Raw genomic sequence first — 21489 nt, 5'->3', positions numbered from 1 at the left:
TACGACACTTAAATGAGAATCTCATTAACATCACTACAGTCACTATTGATTCATTTATAGATAGCCATCATGTCGCCTCTGAAACGTCTGAAAACATCTCCACTCTTCTTTCTGTAGAATTGTTATATTTCCGCTTTGTTCAGCAGGGTGTCAATGCTGTTCATTCTGCAGTCTTACTTTAGATGGACATGGTAGTTCTCAATGGATTTTAAGTGAAATATATATTTAATATAAAAAACACTTTTATTTCTATTAGAAAAAGTCATAACCAATATTAATAAACACTGGCTTTCGTACACAGCCCCAGCAGTGTTATTTGGTTTGTCCCAATCCATGTAACTGTCACGTATGTGCAGCTTAGCCTGTTACAGGAAGTGTAAAAAAATAATAATCTTTTGCCAGGATGAACAGGTAACAAAATCTGTTGCAGGCTGAATTCAGAAGAAAAAAAAAAAACCGTGGTGTATTAATGATATTAGCAGACTGCATAATATATGATTTTTTTATTTTTTTATTTTGCCCATAGTACCACTTTAAAATCAAAAAAACAAACAAACAAAAAAAAACATTAAACAGCAGTTGCAAATAAACCATTGTGAACAAAATGGACCTTCATCCTCTTCTCAACTTTCATAAATCTTAGTTTTTACTCCCAGATACATTTTTTTATGTTTTTTATGCCTTTTTTGAAGTGGCCTACCCACCACTTCCGTATTTCTCACATAGGCAACAATTACAGAGCCCCTGGCTGCCCATAGTCTCCTGGGATATTTATGTCACACATCTCACAAGGCTTTAAGACTGCTCCCAACAATCTAGAGGTCACATGCATGCACAGCAGCATGTCATCATAGAGCCTGCTGATGAATCCCATTAGGCCACTTTCCATCGTCGGGGGGCTGCCTCAAGTCTCCCTGAACGTTTTAAAAAATAATGCAGCTCTGGCTGCAATATTCACCCTCTTTCTACCTCTATCCCCTGCAGCAGTACCTCTCTACTAAGATGTCTTCAGTCTTCTGGGTGGTATGACACCTTAAAGCGGTAGTAAACCACAGTTATAGAAAAAAAAACCCTGCAAGGCAATGTCATATAATGTGCATCGCATACTAGCACAATATGATAGACTTACCCTACAACAAAGTCCTCCAGCAGCGCACTGTCACTGCTGAGAGGGCTTTCATCTTCACCTGGTCTTCCTTCCAGGTACATGGCCTCTGGCTACATGCCAGACCTTGAGAGCGCATGGGCCAGTGACATCACCGGATGCATGCACACTGAATATCTTGTAAACAGTACAAGTTTAGAAGATATTCACAGTACCTACAGGTAAGCCTCATTATAGGCTAATGCCCTGTACACACAACCGGTTTTCCCGTCAGAATAAACTCTGAAGGTTTTTCTGATGGAGTTCCGACAGAATTCCACTGAAACTGTTTTGCATACACACGATCACACCAAATTCCGACCGCCAAGAACGTGGTGACGTACAACACGTACGACGGGACTAGAAAGAGGAAGTTCAATAGCTTCCATCTCTCTATTTCAGAGCATGTATTGTTTTTGGTATGTCGGAACAGCATACAGACAAGCGGTTTTCCCAATAGGAATTTGTTCTGTTGAAAGTATTTAGAACATGTTCTCTTTCTAGGTCCGTCAGAATTTTTGATGTAAAAAGTCCGATGGGGCATACACACGGTCAGAATATACGATGAAAAGCTCCTGTCTGACATTTTCTGTCGGACAGTCTGCTCGTGTGTATGGGGCATTACCTGTAGGTATAAGTGGTAAAATGGAGTTTACTACCACTTTAATGATGCCCTGCACTCACAGGGTACTGTTGCATAAAGCGGTCCCAACATCATAATTAAGATATGAAGATAACTGGAAAAGGTAAGATTAAAAAACTATAAACTGCAAACAAGGGGGATCCAGACTTTACCTTTAACCAGCAGTACACATGCAATATACATTTAGAATCCAGGGGACTTAGACTTGAATATTTTTTTGCAGGGCTATTTATGTATCCTTATAGAAGGCCTTCAGGAGTGCAGATTTAATTTGGAGAAGAAATAAATAAGAAAAGGGAAATAAGTAAACTCATAGCTATCTCCCCAAACTCAGTTTAATTTATTTCAAGATATAATTTAAAGTGAAGTGTAGTGACATGGATTTTATATGGGACCCCCCTATTAAAAATCATACTGCTTAAAATGTAAAGAATTGCTGTCATTTCAAACATTATCTTTCTTCTTTACCTATACTTTTCAAGAGCAGCATATTTTTATAATGGGGACAGGTGGGTTATACATAAGCCCCCACTCAGTGTCAGTTTCCAATCATGGGGGGTGTTCTCTTCTCCACTGATGCTATGTGTTGACTTGCATGGGTCCTGCTAGCCAGCCGCCAAGATGGGGATACCATCCCGCCTTATTATTTTTTTTGAACAGCTTCATTTTGCTTTTATATCTAGTGAAAAAACTTTAAGAAACTCCCAATGTTAATGACACTTTTTCCTCTTTGAAGAAGCCACCGATAATATTACATATGTTAGCAGTGCACAATATGTCACTTTTACTTTGTAGTATCAAATATCAAATCCTATGATTTAGATCCATTGATGGTAAGATCAAGCAGCATTAGGTTCCTCTAACATTCTTCAGCTCTTAACTCTTTGGTTTGTGTACTGGATTTATTGACGTCACTGGGAAATCTGGACACCATCACTGAAAGTAGCCTGTTTAGAGACGTGGATATTTCTAAAGGATCCGAAAGTCCACAAAAGGGCTGCAGTTGTAAGTATAAAGTTATACCTATCACTTTCCAACAAAGCAAAATGAAACGTTTTCAATGGAAATTATCTTAAACCTCCACACATTCTGCACATTCACATAGGGAATAGCTTAATAAATATAAGGCTGAACATTTCCTGAAGTGGAAATCATTTAGAAAATATCCTCATATATTTAGTTTGATCATGGTGTGATTCACCAAATTCCAAAACGTATGCCATATCACAACGGTTATTTTATGGTTTTTGTTATGAAAGAGTCCCTTTAAATATTGTGCTAAATATTTAGTGTCCTCGTAAATAATCTCCTAGCAAACTTAATTTGATTATTTCAGTTTTGTTAGCAAAAAATGTAATAAATTATTTACTGTCCTATTAGATTCAGTATTATAAGTGGAAGAACAAACACACATTTCAGTTTCATTAGTAGTATAAAAAGTGCATCTTCATACCTCTTCTGTGCAAAAATACATTTACAATATAAAAATCATAAAACCTACAAAATAATGGTTATACGTAGCAGTAAAATAGTGTTAGAGAACTGCGGAGTCAACTGTGCTTTTGTTTAGTAGTAAGCTTCCTGCATACATACCGGATGTACTGATAAACTAGCAGCCATGAATAAAACATTGACAAAATGCTGTATCCCATAGCAAATATCGTGTCTCATTTGAAATGTGATTGGTTGCTATGGACTACTGCGCTTTGTACTGCTATATTTTAAAAAGTACATTTGTATGTCTTTAAATATACTTAACCATGACTGAAGAGTTTTTCATTGTGTCACTAAATGTCATTCTTTTATAATTAATGTAATAATGAACTCTTACTATATTCTAAAATAGTACAGAGCAGATTGTCACTAGTCAACTAGGGTGCTGATGAAGTAGTCTCATGGGGTTTAATGAAGAGGGTGGGGTTCATGTTTTTGTCTCCATTCTATAAATTTAAGGAAAAGTACCAAGCATGTCTGGATACTCTTGGTGTCTAGCTTTCTCTTAAAGTGTTACTAAACCCAGGATCTGGTCTCCCACAGTACACAGAACATGGAAATTCAATTATTTTAATAAATATAAACTGCTAAATACTTTTTTCTCATCAGCACTATATAGCAGTCTTATGACTTCTATCAGTGTCTGGTTAAAATTTGTAGGAGGAGTTTCATTCTCCTCTGACTGTCCCACGAGGCTGCATGATGCCTGGCTTTCTGTCTGGACAGTGCTAATTGGCCCTGTGCCAATCACATGCACTGGCCCAACCCCCCCCCCCCCCAAAAAAAAAACAAACAACTTTCTAGCAATACACACCAAACTCAGCATGTGCACAGTGCCACCAAGGCTCTGTACTATCAGGAGATGGATTGATTATAGTGGAAGAAGGGGAAGAGCAGAGCAAACAGGAACAAACAGCCTTTTTACACAATGCAGAGGATTAACCCCTTAGGTTCCACAGTTAGTATAACAAGCATGCTTTACTGAATATATACACTGATTTTACTGTTGTGGGTTTAGTAACACTTTAGTCCAATAGTTGATGGAGATATAGAAAAAGCGGTATTGGCCAACAGACACCAGAAGTGCATGGCACAAAAATGTTGAACCCCTGTCAGGATTTACTACGATTTGTGTCCCCATTGTGAGGATTTGCAATCCATTCCTGCTTTGTCAATTCTACAGGAAACAATACAAAATCTTTCCAGTGGGCACAAGAATAGCCTTCCAAAGGTTCTATCCTTCCCCAATGATTTCTGGAACAGAAGAGAAATAGTTTAAGCTGGAGCTGCACAAGAAAACTTGGTGGTAGATATTTATCCAGCTTTATATCCCTTGTGTACAATTACAGTGCCTTGCAAAAGTATTCACCCCCTTGGCATTTTTCGTGTTTTTCTGCAACCTGCAATTAACATGGATTTGCATCATTTAATTTACAGAACATGCCCACAACTTTGAAGATTTTTTTTTTATTGTGAAGCAAACAACAAATAGGACAAAATAACAGAAAAAGTCAATGTACATAACTATTCACCCCCTAAAGTCAATACTTTGTAGAGTCACCTTTTGCGGCTATCACAGCTCCAAGTCACTTTGGATAAGTCTCTAGGAGCTTGCCACATCTTACAACCAGGATTTTTGCCCATTTCTCCTTGCAAAACTGCTCCAGCTCCTTGAAGTTCGATGGTTTGCACTTTTTAAGTCTGACCACACATTTACATGTTTCACCTTAAACCACTCAAGTGTTGCTTTAGCAGTGTGTTTAGGGTCATTGTCCTGCAGGAAGGTGAACCTCCATCCTAGCCTCAAATCACACACAGAGTGGTACAGGTTTTGCTCAAGAATATCCCTGTATTTAGTATTTTCCCTCAACTCTGACCAGTTTCCCAGTCCCGACTGCTGAAAAACATCCCCACAGCATGATGCTGTTCTTTTGATGATTTGATGTGTTGGGTTTGCGCCAGACGTAGCGTTTTCTTTGATGGCCAAAAAGTTCAATTCTAGTCTCATCAGACCAGAGCACCAGAGTCTCTCACATGCCTTTTCGCAAACTCAAAACGTGCCATTTTGTTTTTTGCTGAAAGCAATGGCTTTCTTCTAACTACTCTGCCATAAAGCCCAAATCTATGGAGACTATTGTGTTCTGATCCATCACATATAATTCAGATTAAAAAAACATTGAACTTATGGCTGTAATGTAACAAAATAGGTAAACGCCAAGGGGGGTGGATACTTTTGCAAGGCACTGTACATGAAAGAAGTAAATAATGATTTTAATTGTCAAAGAAATGTCCTATTGCATCTGTCCCAAAGGTGGTTTCTTGACTTCATAGCAGCATTGGGGGTGTCCTCAGTCCTAGACAGGAACTCTTGAGGTGCCATTGGGAGTATTTCTGTTCTTTCGTATTTGACTCAGGTGTTTGCGAGATCTGAGCACTTTCACTCTCACCTCAAAGACTTCTTGAATAGCTTTACGAAAGCAATGGAAATTGTAATCTATTAAACCTGCACAAAGAAATACAACTGTAAATATTTTAAGCATTACATTACAGTGTTGCAGATTGTAAATGCTTCAGTATATTAGACAGTATGCATCAATGTAGCACCAGTTTAGTTATATAGCTAGTTATGTGGTCCATTTTTTTCTGTATATAATTTAGTTTAATATATTTGTGGCTTCCTGTCATCCAAACCTAGGGCATGCAGCCTTGTCAAACACCCAACTTCCATATATACCTCTAACGCCCCCTCCCAAAAGCCTTTTAGTGGTTACTGTTTACATATAAGTGTATAGGTACTTTATTTTTTCAGTACACCCAAAAAAAGCCAATGATGTATATATTCCAATTACCGTATTTATCGGCGTATAACACGCACCGTTTTCCCCTGAAAATAGGGGGAAAATCGCGGGTGCACGTTATACGCCGATAGTGTACCAAGGAGGGGGACAAGCGCCACCGGAAATCACGGAGCTCCACTTGACTCCCCACTCGCCTCTAACTCGGCTGTATGTCTCACACACACAGTCCCCCCTCCATCCCCAGCATTGGACCAGTGTCCTGTCTATCACAGGAGCTGGTCCAATGCCAATGGCGGAGGCAGGACTGTATGTGAGAACCAAGGAAACAGATGACAGATTACTAGAGAATCCTCCAGTCCATAGATGTAATTTCCATTTCCACCCTTCCCTGCTAGACCACACCTAATGCCGTACCTTTGACATGCCTCTCTCATCAGCCCTCTCCCAACCTCACCCCTTCTGAACCATCTGTGGAGCCCTGCCCCGAACAGGTGTATTTCGGACCAACCGCCCCCTCTGCTGGCTCCGCTCCTGAGGCATTCTGGGATGTGTAGTCTTTTAGGCGCAAAATGCTGGTGACCGCAGCTTCTGGCATGCACACAGTATAGGTTAGCTTACACCAGTAGGAAAGAACACTGAAACTAACTATGCACTCATCAGCTCTATCTTCAGGTTTTCTGTGGCCATAACTTGTCAAGGCTTAAAACAAAAATATCAGTCATTGCTAGCTGTTATCACTATGTCTGTCCTCAATTTATATCTTCTCCTGCTAGAAGTAACCTACCCACAGCTTCACAATGCTGTATAGGAGGCTTTAGATTGAATGAACTATCCTTTATCGCCTGCTGATTCTCTTGGATCCAATTACTGGGAAGAAACAAAAAGCACTGATTCAAATACATTTTCTGGCACGCACGTCTTTTCTTTAGTCTAGTTTAGTTTAGTCTTAGAAAGAAACTGGTAAGTAGAATGAGCCTCCTGTATTGCATCGTAGTAGTTCACAGCTATCCATATAAATTAGAATACACCCAAAAAGTAACACCTACCTCTCTGCACTTATCTGTATTCACTAAACCCCACAGAAGTGGATACTTCCTGCCAGTGGACCTCCTACGCAATAACATGGTGGTGGTGGTAATTTTTTATTTGCACAGATAATCAAACATGTATTTCAGGAGAAAATACACTAAAATAAATATAAGTGACACAACACTCACTTTTTTAGTAAAATATAAAAGATGGGCTTACATTGAGTAAATAGATACCAAACATGCCAATCTGTAATGCTTCAAAGTGGTTTATTTAAAAAAAAAAAGATTTTTCCTGAAACTTCCCTCTTAACTGCTTCCCGACCGGCACACGACGATGTACAAATGGCATGGACAGGCAAATTGGCATACAGGTACGTCCATTTAAAATTGCTCTGCGTGAGTCCCGCGGGGATACCCGAGATCGTCACACAGGGAGGGAGAACGGGAAGATGCCGATGTAACCAGCATCTCCCCCTTCTGCCTAGCAACAAGTGACACTGTTCTCTGCTCCCTGTGATTGGAGCAGAGATCAGTGATCTGTAAATCACAGCCATGCCCCCCACAGTTAGAAACACGACCCTAGGACACACTTAACCCCTACACTGCCACCTCCTGGTTAACCCCTTGCCAGTGTCATTTACACAGGAATCATGGCATTTGTATAGCACTGATTGCTGTTTAAATGACAATGGTCCCAAAAATGTGTCCAAAATTTCCAATGTGTCCGCCATAATGTCGCAGTCCCAATAAAAATCTCTGATCACCGCCATTACTAGTAAAAAAAAATTATCAATAAAAATGCCATAAAACTATCCCCTATTTTGTAAATGCTATAACTTTTGCGCCAACTAATCAATAATCGCTTATTGCAATTTTTTTTTTACCAAAAATATATAAGAATACGTATTGGCTTAAACAGAGGAAAAAAATTTTTTTTATATATATTTTTGGGGGATATTTATTATAGTAAAAAAAAACAGAAAATTGTACCATACTTACCGTAATTTTCTTTTCCTGGTGCCTATCCATGGCAGCATACCTGTGACAAGCTCCGCCTTGGCTCCTCCCTCAGGACTAGTGAATATTATAAAAGAAATCGTTAGCACAGCCCCAGCATTCTCCGTAATATAGAATACCGAGGGTGGGATTGTATGCTGCCATGGATAGGCACCAGGAAAAGAAAATTACGGTAAGTATGGTACAATTTTCTGTTTTCCTGGTGCCTCCATGGCAGCATACCTGTGACAAATAACTAGCTAAAGATGGGTGGGATGATGCTTAGAAGTTTATTTTAAAGAAATTATTATTTATAAGAAGCAAAAGCTGATGTGACTGCCTATCTGCCAAACTCCACTGATGAGAGAGCCCCTGGGTCCACCCTGTAATGTTTCGGAACGTATGTTGGGACGACCAAGTCGCTGCCCTACAAATAGTTTCAATTGACACATTCGCTCTTACCACCCAAGAGGCAGAAACCGCTCTGGTGGAGTGCGCCCTGACCGCCGAAGGGGGTTCCAGCCCATTTGTCTTGTACCCCTTGTGGATGAGTTTAACGATCCATGAGTCAATCGTTCTTGCTGATGCCTCCTTGCCTTTGTTTTTTTTTTTTTTTGTATTTTTGTTTGTTTTTTTTATTTTTTTTGTTTTCTTTTCATTATTTTTTTTTTTTTTTATCCCAGGGAATTATAAACAGCCTGATGGATCCCCTGCAGATAGCATCTCAAAGTGGAGGCAATGTCCAGCTCATGAAAAGAGCCAGAGTCCTGTTCAGAAAATATTGGGAGTGCCCAAGGTTCCGACATGTTCAAGGATGATGCAACCTTGGGAATAAATCCTCGCACTGTTCTGAGTTCTACTCTGACCGGATAGAATATCATGTGAATTTGATCTGTTCCTAAAGCTTGGGGCTTTGAAACCCGTCTGCCAGAGGTTATAGCTATCAGGAAGGCTAGCTTCAAGGTTAGATTCCAGAGTGATGCTGACTCCGAAGGGGCAGAAAGGTGGATTGGCTAAGGACGATAAGGATGATAGCAAGGTCCCAAGTGGGAAAGGATTGTTTTGTTGGCGGTCGGATCTTTTTGACAGCTTTGAAGAACTGGATTATTAAAGGATCCTCGGCCCATCTTCTACTGGTTGCTGCTGAAATCGCTGATACCTGTACCTTTAGTGTACCTCTTACAAGGCCTAGGTCTAGGCCTGCCTGCAAAAACTCAGGAATTTGAGAGGATGATGGGGAACCTGGATCACAGCTTCTGCCAAGCATGAAGGCCCTGAACTTGTTCCACACTTTATCGTATATGCCGTTTGTGGGTGGTTTTCTTGCCTTGAGCAAGGTTGCGATCACTTTATTGGAACACCCTAGGGATTGGAACCTTTCTCTTTCAGCTGCCAGATGTGAAGGTCCAGCCTGCGGGGGCCTGGATGGGTATGACATCCTTGCGACAGGAGAAGAGGTATTATTGTAACCTTGACTGGAGGCCGGGTACTCAGATACATTGCTGTGGGGAATTGGCCAGTACGGTAGGACCGCTATCACCTTCGTAGTTTCCGTCATAAGTCTTGACAAGAATCTTGGAATGAGAGGCCGTGGAGGGAAGGCATAGGCCCGGTTGCATGCCCAGGGGGCTGAGAGGGCATCTATTGTCTCCGCCTGGGGGTGAGGAAGCCTTGAAACGAACCTTGGGAGTTTGGTATTGAATGCTGTTGCAAATAGGCCTAGCTCGAGGGGACCCCACTAGTTCACTATCCAGTCAAAATCTCCGGGTGTAGAGACCATTCGTTGGCATCAATGAACCTGTGGAAAAGGCTGTTGGCCCTCGAGTTGAGATGACCGGGCAGATAGACTGCCCTCAGGTCCTTTAGATTCCTTTCTGCACAGAGAATTATGGGTTCCACCTCCTTCAGGAGGGACCTGCTGTGTGTCCGCCTTTGCCGGTGTACATAAGATACTGCAGCCCTGTTGTTCATTTGGAGGAGAACTGGTTTCCCTGTAATCTTGAACTCTAGGGATAGAAATGCGAGGTAGGCCATTCTTGACCTCCAGGACATTTGACACCAAGCCTGCTGTATGGAAGGACCGTCTTCCCTGCACTGAAATCTGGTTGCAGTGTGCTCCCCAACCTGCTGCACTGGCATCGGTAGTAATTGTGATCCAGTCGACATGCCCTAATGGGCGCGGAATCAGAAGTGTCTGTTTCTTCATCCACCAACGTAGACTCCTGAGCATCAAGGTCGTCAAGTGTATGGTTTGGGATAGATACCGTCTGTTCCACAGTCTCAAGAACTCCAGCTGGAAATGTCTCAAATGCTAATGGGCCCAGGGGACCATAGGGATACAAGACAGATACAAACAGTTTGAGACTGTCAGGTAGGATCTCGTACTCACTTTCTTCATTTGTTGAATAATGGATGTCACCTTCTGAGGTGGGGGAGCCACTGTTCTGTTCCTTTTATTGAACAGCGCACCCAAATAAACCATCTCCTAGGTTGGAGAAAGGTGACTTTTCTCCTGGTTTATCTTCCATCCGAATTCTGCTAGAGTTGTCAAAAGAATGTTCCTGTGTTCCCCTAACTGGGCTGGATCCTCCGCCAGGAGTAGAGTGTCGTCCAAGTAATGGCATACCTGAAGCCCCAATTCCCTCAGAGGGGTTATGATGGCAATCAGGGTCTTTGTGAAGACTGCTGGCGACGTGCTGAAGCCAAATGGATCTCAGATACTTCTGGAACTGGAGTATGGGTATACGCGGGTAAGCGTCCTGCAAGCCTATTGACAATAACCAGTCCCCTGGTTGGACTACATGAATAATCATCTGTAGTTACTCCAGTTTGAATTTTTCTAGGAAGATAAAGGGGTTTAGTCTCTTTAGGCCTATCACAGATCTTCACCCTCCATTTCTCTTGGGGACTAGAATACAGGAGTAACAACCCGAAAAACTCTCTGATGGAGGCACTGGGACTACTGCTTGCTGTTCTTGCAAGGAGAGAAGAAATCGCTGTAGTGCCTCCGCTCTTTCTTTTTTTTTTTTTTTATTTGGAGGGAACCTTGACACCCTTTTCGGGGAGAAGAAGTCCTTGGGAGATTTGTCTAGGGACAACCAGAAATGGCTTTATTTGACTGTGGAGACTACCCAAGGATCCCTGCACTTTTGTTCCCAGATCTTTGAGAAGTGTTTTAACCTGGCCCCCATAGCTTGGGCTGGCCTGGCGTCCAAAGGATTTAGTGGAATCCTGTGGGGTAGGCACTGGTCTCTGCCTTCAGGTCTTGAGGAACGTAGACTGTGTGCTTTTCCAAGAGCATTGCCCTTGCGGAGCAACGAATTGAATCAATGGCGGCTTCACCAATAAAGTCTGCTGAGAGCTTCAGCTCATCCAAGGCCTTGATTACATCCTCCCTTGGGATTCCCTGTTGGCCTGCCGAATCTATATTATTAATCCAGACACGTAGTGCATTTGACACTGATGTCAGAGCTATCACAGATTTACAGGCGTTGCCTGCCATCTGGTAAGCCTTTTTGGATCCAGATCCATCCTCCTGTCCAGTGGGACCTTAAAGAAGATGAGTCTTCCAGGGGCAACGTGACATTCTTTGCCAACCTTACCACTGCTGCATCGACCACTGGAGAACCCTCCAGCATTGCGGAACTAGCCTCAGAGAGGGTATAACGTTCCCAACTGATTAATGGAGAATCTTTTCTCTGTCTTTTTCCACTCTTCTTCAATCACATCCCTGATCTCGTCCATGAGAGGGAAAAAGGATATCTGGCATTTGAGAAAGGGGGAAGTACGATTTAGACTCTTAACCTCTGTGTTGGTCTCTTCCCAGCCGCTCTCTTGTTTAACTGCCTGTACAGAAAGCTGTACCATGGCGAAAGCAAAGCCAGAGGCATCTAGGTCATCAGATGATTCCACTGAGATGGCATTCTCTTCCTGATGTTTTTAGAGGAAGATGCAAGGGTCGGACAAGAAATTCCACTTGTGGACGGCCCGGGAATGGGAGCCTCAGCCGTTTGCTCCTGAGGAGGAGATGCTGGCTGCGTCGGCATTGTAGCTACCAATTCCGCAGTGGAATCATTTACTGCTTTCTTAAGTAGGTCCGCCACTTGGAGACTTTCAGATTCTCTGTCCGCTGCATAGTCCCTGATGCAATTTCGACAGATCAGTTTGTCTGGAAGTGGGGTAGCCCCACAGGGCTGACATCTTTAAGATCTAGGTCTCGGGGAGCATGAATGACGGCGCTTTTGGGCCGATGCTTTCCCCTGGATGACCTGCTGTGACGAGAGTCATCATCGTCTCCATGTTGCCTTGAGGTCTTCTTAGACGTCTTCTGGCATACAGGACTGAAATACATAAAAGTACCAGCCACAGTGCACTCTTTTATCCATTTTTGAAAAAGTGTATCGACTTACCTGGACGTAGGTCCTTACCTCAGGTGTAGAGTAGGATCTTGTGCGTGCGGCAAATGGCTCATACTAGACGGATTAGCAGAAACAGCAGCTAAGAAAATAGTTTTAGAGAAAAAAGATCAACCCACCACGTCTTGACTTGGTAAAAGTGAAATTACCTCTATAAACAATGGGTTCTCTACCTTTGTCTTTTTTTTTTTTTTAACCCAGATGAACATCTATTTAAATAATTTTTATTAATTTTGTTTATATAATAATTTAATATTTATCTTAAATTATTTAATTAATCGCTCCCCTTTTTTTTTTTTTTTTTTTACATTTATTTATTTATTTATTTTACCTAAAAGGAATGGGTATTTGCTCCCTGGAGCTCTCAGACGCAGTACTCCCTGCGGCCACAGGCGTCCCACTGAGGCCGACAGGGAGATAAATAGTGAAACAGGAGAGGCAGGGCACGCCTCTATCCTGTCCTTAATGTATTAATGGCATAGTTGTCACCATGCCCTTATCCAAAATGGCCGCGGCGGCCCCCGGGAACTACTGCGCATGCGCCGACCGGCGGAACGGAAACCCGGAAGCCTCGCACCGCCGGCGCATGCGCAGAGCACCGCGGGGAACGCCGAGGGGGCGAATAAAGTGCCGGGGCTGAGCGCGCGCGGCTCCTACGGAGCTAACAATGGCAGGGGCTAGGAGAGGGGTTTTTCCTCTAAAAGAAGCAACGAAAAATAAAAGAAAAAATGAGAGGTCAAAAGAAAGACAGAAATGGAAAGTTGAGGAGGGGAAGATAGAGGGAAGAAGAAAGAGAAAGGACGAAGGGGAGAAAGAGAAAAGCCAAAGATGTAAAACCTAAAAGGGGAAGGAAAGAAGGAGGAAAAAAAGAAATGTAGTAATAGCTGCTGCCTCTGTTACCATGAACGAGCTGGTGCCTGATCAACTTGCAGATAAAGCTCTTACTTAAGAGACAAACTGCTTGTCCCAAAAGATCCTACAGAAGGGACTTCCAACCTTATAAGCGCGTTTAGCTGCCCAAGAGAAGGAACTGCGTCCGGGAGAGGCTTGAACCCGGACGGAAGCTGCCGAATGCAGAAGGTAAGGACGCCGACCAGGATTCACTGCCATGAGGTATGAGGAAAAAAAGGAGAATGCTGGGGCTGTGCTAACGATTTCTTTTATAATATTCACTAGTCCTGAGGGAGGAGCCAAGGCGGAGCTTGTCACAGGTATGCTGCCATGGAGGCACCAGGAAATGTGTTTTTTTCAAAATTGTTGCTCTTTTTTTGTTTATAGCGCAAAAAATAAAAAACGCAGAGGTAATCAAATACCACCAAAAGAAAGCTCTATTTGTGGGAAAAAAAGGACGTCAAATTTGTTTGGGAGCAACGTTGCACGACCACGCAATTGTCAGTTAAAGCGATGCAGTGCCAAATCGCAAAAAGTGCTCTGGTCTTAAGCCAGCAAAATGGTCCGAGGCTTAAGTGGTTAATTTGGGGTGCGTGTTATATGCCGGCATGTGTTATATGCCGATAAATAATATAAATTTTGCATTTTCTATATATTACAGTCAGATCTTTTTTTAAAGAGAAACTTCAGTCTTAAAAAAAATAAAAAAGTCAGCAGCTGCAACATTGTCGGACTGTTTATGCAGCCTCATGGGACATGTGATGTGTCCTAAGAGGCTGCAAGTGGGGGCGTGCACAGGGGGGCTTGCCTATGCACATGTCATTCTTGGCTAGTCAAGAATTGTGGAAGTGGGAGCAGGTACCTGTCAAAAAAAAAACGATTCCCTGTAGTAAAAAAAAAATCTAAAGTGTTAGGGGTGAGGGTAGGGAGGATAAAAATCTGCACATTATTTTTTCAAGGGAAGGTCTGCTTTAAGTGCTGATTCAGTGAGGTGCAATTTTCGAATGGGCTGAAATTGCACTGCATCGCACCAAACGTAGTGAATGAACTACTTTTATAAGTGCACTGTAACCAGGTTGCATGGTACTGCAGTACTATGCGATCTGGTGCAGGTAAACACATTTAGATCTAGGTTTAGGGTGCCATTAGAATTACAATGACACAGCAGATCGCACACTCAGGTGTGCAAAGGTAGAGAAAATGCAACTTTGAAGGTGGTGCAGGAAATGCGTGCGAAGCACAAGTTTCGCACCTGACATTCTGATGTGAACGGACCCTAAGGCTGGGTTCACATATGTTCGAATTAGATGCCTTTTTCACCGCATCCAGTTTCGCATGACATGCGAGTGTGACTGGCTCTCAATCGAACAGATTCATACATGTCCGAGGCATGTCGGGGGCGATTCCAAAAGGGTCTTTATGTTTTTGGATCCAGTTCAGGTGTGAATTTGGGCAAAAATTCAGACGTGAATCGCAGCTGAGCCGGTGAACAGAAATGCACCTGAACACCAGGCTGGAAAGCATGGCTGCACATACTGTATGTAAACCTGACCTAAACCAATTTTGCTCCCCCTGTTTTTTTTTGATTTATAGAAAAGGAAGTGAAATACACATTTTATGTGTTTACAGCATTTGTGGTATAATCAAAATATTTATTCATTAACCACTTCCCGCCCACCTATAGCAGAATGACGGCCCGGGCGGTGGTTTCGTTATCCTGACTGGGCACGCTGCGCAGCGTTCGCTGGTGCTGTGTATCAGTCTGACACACCACATCTCTGATCATGGTATGGAGCCTCTGACGGAGGCTCCTTATCATGTGATCAGCTGTGACCAATCACAGCTGATCAGCTCATGAACCAGGAAGTTCCAGTAAGTGGCTTTCTTAGGTTCGCGCTGACAGGGAGGGTGATCGGCGGCTCTCCCTGACAGAGAGGGAGTCTGTGTTGATATTCAGCACATTGATTATTAGCACAGTCCCCATCATATGTGCCCATCAGCGGCCAATCAGTGCCCATCAGCTGCCAGTCTGTGCCCCATGAAGAATGCCAGTCAGTGCCCATAAAAGTGCCAATCGGTGCCCATAAATCTGCTAATCAGTAATGCCTGTCAGTTGCTCCTCATCAGTGCTGCCTGTCCAGTGCCACCTATCAGTGCTGCCTATTAGTGCCCATCAGTACTGCCTATCAGTGCCCACCAGTGCCACCTATCAGTGCTGCATATCAGTGTAGCCTACCGGTGCCCATCAGTGCTGCATATCAGTGCCACTTATTAGTGCCCATCAATTCTACGTATCAGTGCCACCTTAGTGCCCAACAATGCAGCCTTATCAGTGCCCATCAGTGACGAAGAATTTTTTTTTCCTTTGTTTAGCAAAAAATAAAAACTCCAGTGGTGATCCAATACCACCAAAAGAAAGCTCCATTTGTGGGAAGTAAATTATAAAAAATTTGTTTGGGTACAGTGTTGTATGACTGCGGAATTGTCATTCAAAGTGTGACAGCGCTGAAAGCTGAAAATTTTCCTGGGCAGGAAGGGGCAAAAGTGTCGAAAGGTATTGAAGTACCGTATATACTCGAGTATAAGCCGAGATTTTCAGCCTCTTTTTTGAGGCTGAAAGTGCCCCCCTCGGCTTATACTCGAGTCATCGCTGTCTGCCCGCTCGATCAGCGTGTCGAGCAGACAGACAGCGGCCATTCTATTCTAATTCAAAAGCCGCGCCTCCGGCTCCGCCTTCGCCTGTGATAGGCGGAACACTGAATTTCCCAGCAGCCTGTGTTCCGCCTATCACGGACATCCGCTCATCCTCGTACTACGGACGAGGATGAAAGGATGGCCGTGATAGGCGGAACACAGACTGCTGGGAAATTGTGTTCCGCCTATCACAGACAGGGAGGCGCGGCATTTGAACAGGAAAATGGGCGCCGACGAAGAGCGGTGATCCTGGGACGGGACCGGACGGAGGCTCGGCTCGGCTCGGCTCGGGACGGGACGGGACCGGACGGAGTCTCGGGACGGGACGGGACCGGACCGGACCGGACGGAGGCTCGGCTCGGGACAGGACGGGACCGGACGGAGGCTCGGGACCGGACGGAGGCTGGGGACACAGGTAGGCTGGACACACAAGGCCTCACACACACACACACACACACACACACACACACACACACACACACACACACACACACACACACACACACACACACATGGATGGACACACACACAGGGATGGACACACACACAGGGATGGATGGATGGATGGATGGATGGACACACACACAGGGATGGATGGATGGATGGATGGATGGACGGACACACACACAGGGATGGATGGATGGATGGACGGACACACACACAGGGATGGATGGATGGATGGACACACACACACACACACAGGGATGGATGGATGGATGGACACACACACACACAGGGATGGATGGATGGATGGACACACACACAGGGATGGATGGATGGATGGACACACACACAGGGATGGACAGGCATATCTCACCCTCGGCTTATACACGAGTCAATAGGTTTCCCAGTTTTTTGGGGGTAAATTGGGGGCCTCGGCTTATACTCGGGTCGGCCTATACTCGAGTATATACGGTAGTTAATATATATATATATTTTTTATATATAAATTACATCTTTTGCAGCAAAGATTAAAAAAAAATACATATACATTTTGAACAGACTTTAACATATATTTTTAACATAATTTGAAAATAACTGTAATTTGGCAGAGCTCCATAATTATGTGGTATTAAACTTTCAGAAACACAGAGTTAAAAATATTTAGGGATAAAAAATAACACGATTAAGAACTTATATCAAGCTAATTATATCCCTCTATTAAATTAAATAAGACAGGAATTAAATAGGCTCTCAGTAAGAACGTTTTCCTAGGTAGGACAAATAAATAATATTAAAATGGGGAAATGTTATTTTAAGGTTTATTTGGTTAGGGAAATAAAACAGAATGAACTATGCAATATTAAGTAAAAATAACTCGGGAGGGGGGTCTTGCGGTACCAGATATGAAACGATACTACAACCCCTGGCAAAAAGTATGGAATCTTAGAAAATGTTCATTCAATTGTTTAATTGTGTGCGCGAAAATTACCAGAATCTACAAAATAGGGGCTAGAGTTAATGGCATTTTAATTATTTATTTATTTTACTTGTAATGGTGGCGATTAGTGATTTTTTTTTTTTTTTGCAGGACTGTGACATTGCGGTAGACAGATCGGACACCTAACGGACATTTTTTACACTTTTTTGGGAACCGGTGACATTACTACAGTAATCAGTGCTAAAAATATGCACTATTATTGTACTAATGACACTGGCGGGGAATGGGTTAACATCAGTGGCAATCAAGGGGTTAACTGTGTTCCCTCACTGTGTGTTCTAATTGTATGCGGGAAGGGCTCACTGGGACAACACACAGATCCGTCTTCCTGCATAGCAGAAAGACAGGATCTGTAATCTCCCCTGCCAGAATGGAGATTTGCCTTGTGTACGCAGGCAGATCCCCATTCTGTCACTGCGAATGATCGTGGGTGATCAGCGGACTTCGAGTCCAATGGGATTGCGCATGCGCCCACAGATCGCTGTGTACAAGCCTGACGTATATCTACTGTGATTTGCGCAGCCGAGCCAACCTGCCAAAGTGTAACTGCGGCGGTTGGTCGGCAAGTGGTTAAGAAACACCTAAAAAATAAAATAAGATGCTGCAGTGCCCTCCATGGCTCCTTGATATGCCCCACAGCCTCTGCTGGGTCTTCACTGGCTCTGGATGCCTGAACGTCTGCATGCCACGCCGAGGAGACCGAAACCTCGTCTCCCCTGGATGATGCGGCTCCGCGGGAAGCCGCGTCACTTCATTTAGTTGGAGCGCAGAAGCCCCACCTCTGACGCACGTCCTCCTTCCCATACCCGGGACCACCAGGTGAACAGGTGCCGCTTCACAGCATGAACACATCGATGGACGCCACCAGCCTGTCGGACCGAGGGCCACTGAAGGGAGCACAGGTAACCCTGATGTGCGGTGTAATTAGCGACGGGGTCCCGCCATATCTTCCAGGGGTCCAACTCTCTCCGAGTTCATGGCAGCAGTGGGACCAGCAGCCCTACTTCAACCTAGCTGGACACCAGGGCAGGGACGGACTGACCATTCGCCCGCTTAGGCACTGCCCGAGGGACCTGGGCCACTAGGGGGCCCCATCAGGGTTGCCAGCCTCAGTAAAACCAGGGACAGTATGTAAAAATCTGTGTTTTCTGTTTCTGAAATGTCCCTTACCGACATCCTTTTGGTCTAAAAAAATCCCGAGATTATAGCTGCCCCACCTCTCCTGTACCTTCTCAGCCAATAGAAACATGTCTGTGTATACTGTGTGTACATGTATGTGTATACTGTGTGATTGTATACTGTGTGCGTTTATCCTGTGTGACCCCATAATCTCTGATTGCCTGGGGGCCCCATAATCTCCTATTGCCCGGGGGCCCCATGAGTTGTCAGTTTGCCCCTGCATCAGGGGCTCACTCAGGACAACCCTCAGACATGGAGCTCCAAAGGTTCCTAGCATGACCCCTTCCCGTCCGCCTGAAGGGGGAGGTCTGGAGGACTGCCTTTAACCACTTACAGACCGCCCGCCGCAGTTTTACGTATGCTGTTTGAAGGAGGACATTGTTGTTATGGCAGCGCTACAAGACAAAAGTGGCCTCTGCGGCCCTCCCGCCGCGATCCGGTGCCCTCCGCCGCTTATGCGCCTGCAAATGAAAAGTGTTCAAACTACACATGTGAGGTATTGCCGCGATCGGTAGAACGAGAGCAATAATTCTAGCCTAGATCTCCTCTGTAACTCAAAACATGCAACCTGTAGAATTTTTTAAACATCGCCTATGGAGATTTTTAAGGGTAAACGTTTGTCGCCACCATTCCACGAGCGGGCACAATTTTGAAGTGTGACATGTTAGGTATCAATTTACTCAGCGTAACATTATCTTTCACAATATAAAAAAAAATGGGCCAACTTTACTGTTGTGTTATTTTTAAATTTAAAAAAAGTGTATTTTTCCCCCCCAAAAAAAAATTGTGCATGTAAGACAGTTGCGCAAATACGGTGTGACAGAACGTATTGCAACACAAGTTATTTTCTAGCAAAAAAAAAAAGTGTTTTTAACTTGTAAACAACAAATCTCAGAAAGAGGCTAGGTTCTTAAATGGTTAATCACTAGAGATCCGCGCTATAGCTGAATGACGGCTACAGCGCGGACCTGCTTTGCCGGGACTACGTCTATTGACGTCGTCCCGTGCACAAGCGGCCTGCGCGCCCTGGGACTTGCCTGATCACGGATCGAAGCTAGGGGTCGATCCTGACCCCTTACCACGTGATCATCTGTCAGCCAATTACAGCTGATCATGTGACACAACAGAGCCGGTAATCGGCTATTTTTCCTCCTCGCACTGACAGCGCGAGGAGAAAAAAAAAAGCCGATCACCGGTGGCCGTGATCGGGACATCAGTCCCGATCACGGCCAGCTTATCAGTGCCCACTTGCCCCCTGCCAGTGCCACCTAAATAATAAAAAAGTGCCCCCCATCAGTGCCACCCATCAGTGCCCACAGTGCCACCCATAAGTACCCACAGTGCCACCTATCAGTGCCCACAGTGCCACCTATCAGTGCCCACAATCTGCCTCAACAACAGTGATGCACCCGAGTGCCACATATCCGTGCCCATCAGAGTCATCTACTAGTGCCCAGCAGTGCCACCTATCAGTGCCCATCAGTCCCATCTATCAGTGGTACCTATCAGTGCCCCTTAGTGCCACCCATCCGTGCCACCCATCAGTGACATCTTATCTGTGCCCATCTTTGCCCATCAGTGCTGCCTTATCTGTGCCCATCAGTACTGCCTTATCTGTGCCTATCGGTGCCACCTTATCTGTGCCTATTAGTGCTGCCTTAACTGTGCCCATCAGTGCCCACCAGTGCAGCCTATCAGTGCCCACCAGTGCAGCCTATCAGTGCCCACCAGTGCCGCCTCATCAGCGCATTTCAATGAAGGAGAAAAATGACCTGTTTGCAAAATTTTATAACAAACTATGAAACATGATTTTTTTATTTTGCATTTTTTTTGTTTGTTTAGCAAAAAAAAAAACTCCCAGCTGTAATTAAATACCACCAAAAGAAAGCTCTATTTGTGGGAAAAAAATGATAAAAATGTAATTTGGGTACAGTGTTGTATGGCCGCGCAATTGTCATTCAAAGTGCATCAGCGCTGAAAGCTAAAAATTGGTCTGGGCAGGAGGGGGGTTTAAGTGCCCAGTAAGCAAGTGGTTAAACAATGTCTCAGAGGCTGTCCTGGCAGAGAAAACAAGTGGGCTAAAGAAAAGCAATCATGGACTGTGGATGAAAGTGATATTCAGTGATGAATCTGCTTTGGGCAGGGTGATGATGCTGGATCTTTTGTTTGGTGCCATGCCAATGAAATTTTGTGTAAAAAGAGAGGAACAGGTAAGTGGTGCACCACTGAGGAAGATGGTCTGGGTTCTGCAACAGAGGAGGGTGCTTTCTAAAGACGTATGCCCACTAACAAAAAATATATTTAGGGTAAGGAACACAATTTTTAGACAATTTAAATGGGAATAAAATTTTACAGGCTGACCCAACACGTTGTATTTCACAAATACGGTATATAAGATTATAAGTGCTGAGGCAGACCCTGAAATACCGTTATACATTAGAAAACGGGAGGGAGAAATTGGGGTCACCTTGAATGAGCAACAAAGAAAAAAGGTACGGAAGCTGGCACATGTTTCTTCAATAGACACATACACAGCAGAGATAAATTATAAATGTTTAGCAAAATGGTATATCACACCTGTTAGGGCACATAAATACCAAGCAGGAAAGTCACCATTATATTGGAGAGGGTATACCAAAAGCGGGACTATATTTTACATTTGCTGGAGATGTGTTGGTGTATCTAAATGTGCTAGTCCATCTAACACTCCACACCCCTCAGACTGACAATGCTGCTATCGGCTGTACCCCTGTTCTCCTTCAT

At 43.9% G+C, this 21489-nt stretch overlaps 1 protein-coding gene across 3 annotated transcripts in view; it reads right to left on the bottom strand.

Annotated features, from left to right (window-relative positions):
- Positions 1–488: 488 nt before the first annotated feature.
- The window catches only part of RRAGD (Ras related GTP binding D), a 93792-nt gene continuing 72791 nt past the window's right edge, over positions 489–21489 (bottom strand). For all 3 annotated transcript variants that reach the window (XM_077487258.1, XM_077487259.1, XM_077487260.1), the window contains exon 7: positions 489–5784. In XM_077487258.1, the coding sequence (XP_077343384.1) occupies positions 5636–5784 (149 nt within the window). In that variant the 3' untranslated portion in view covers positions 489–5635. The remainder of the gene's footprint in view (positions 5785–21489) is intronic.

This window comes from Lithobates pipiens, unplaced genomic scaffold (assembly GCF_037356315.1).
Source record: "Lithobates pipiens isolate NorthernLeopardFrog02 unplaced genomic scaffold, aLitPip1_a1.2 Scaffold_18, whole genome shotgun sequence".
Lineage (NCBI taxonomy): Eukaryota > Metazoa > Chordata > Amphibia > Anura > Ranidae > Lithobates > Lithobates pipiens.
Note: the sequence above shows the minus strand (reverse complement) of the source record. Positions and strands in the feature narration are given on the sequence as shown.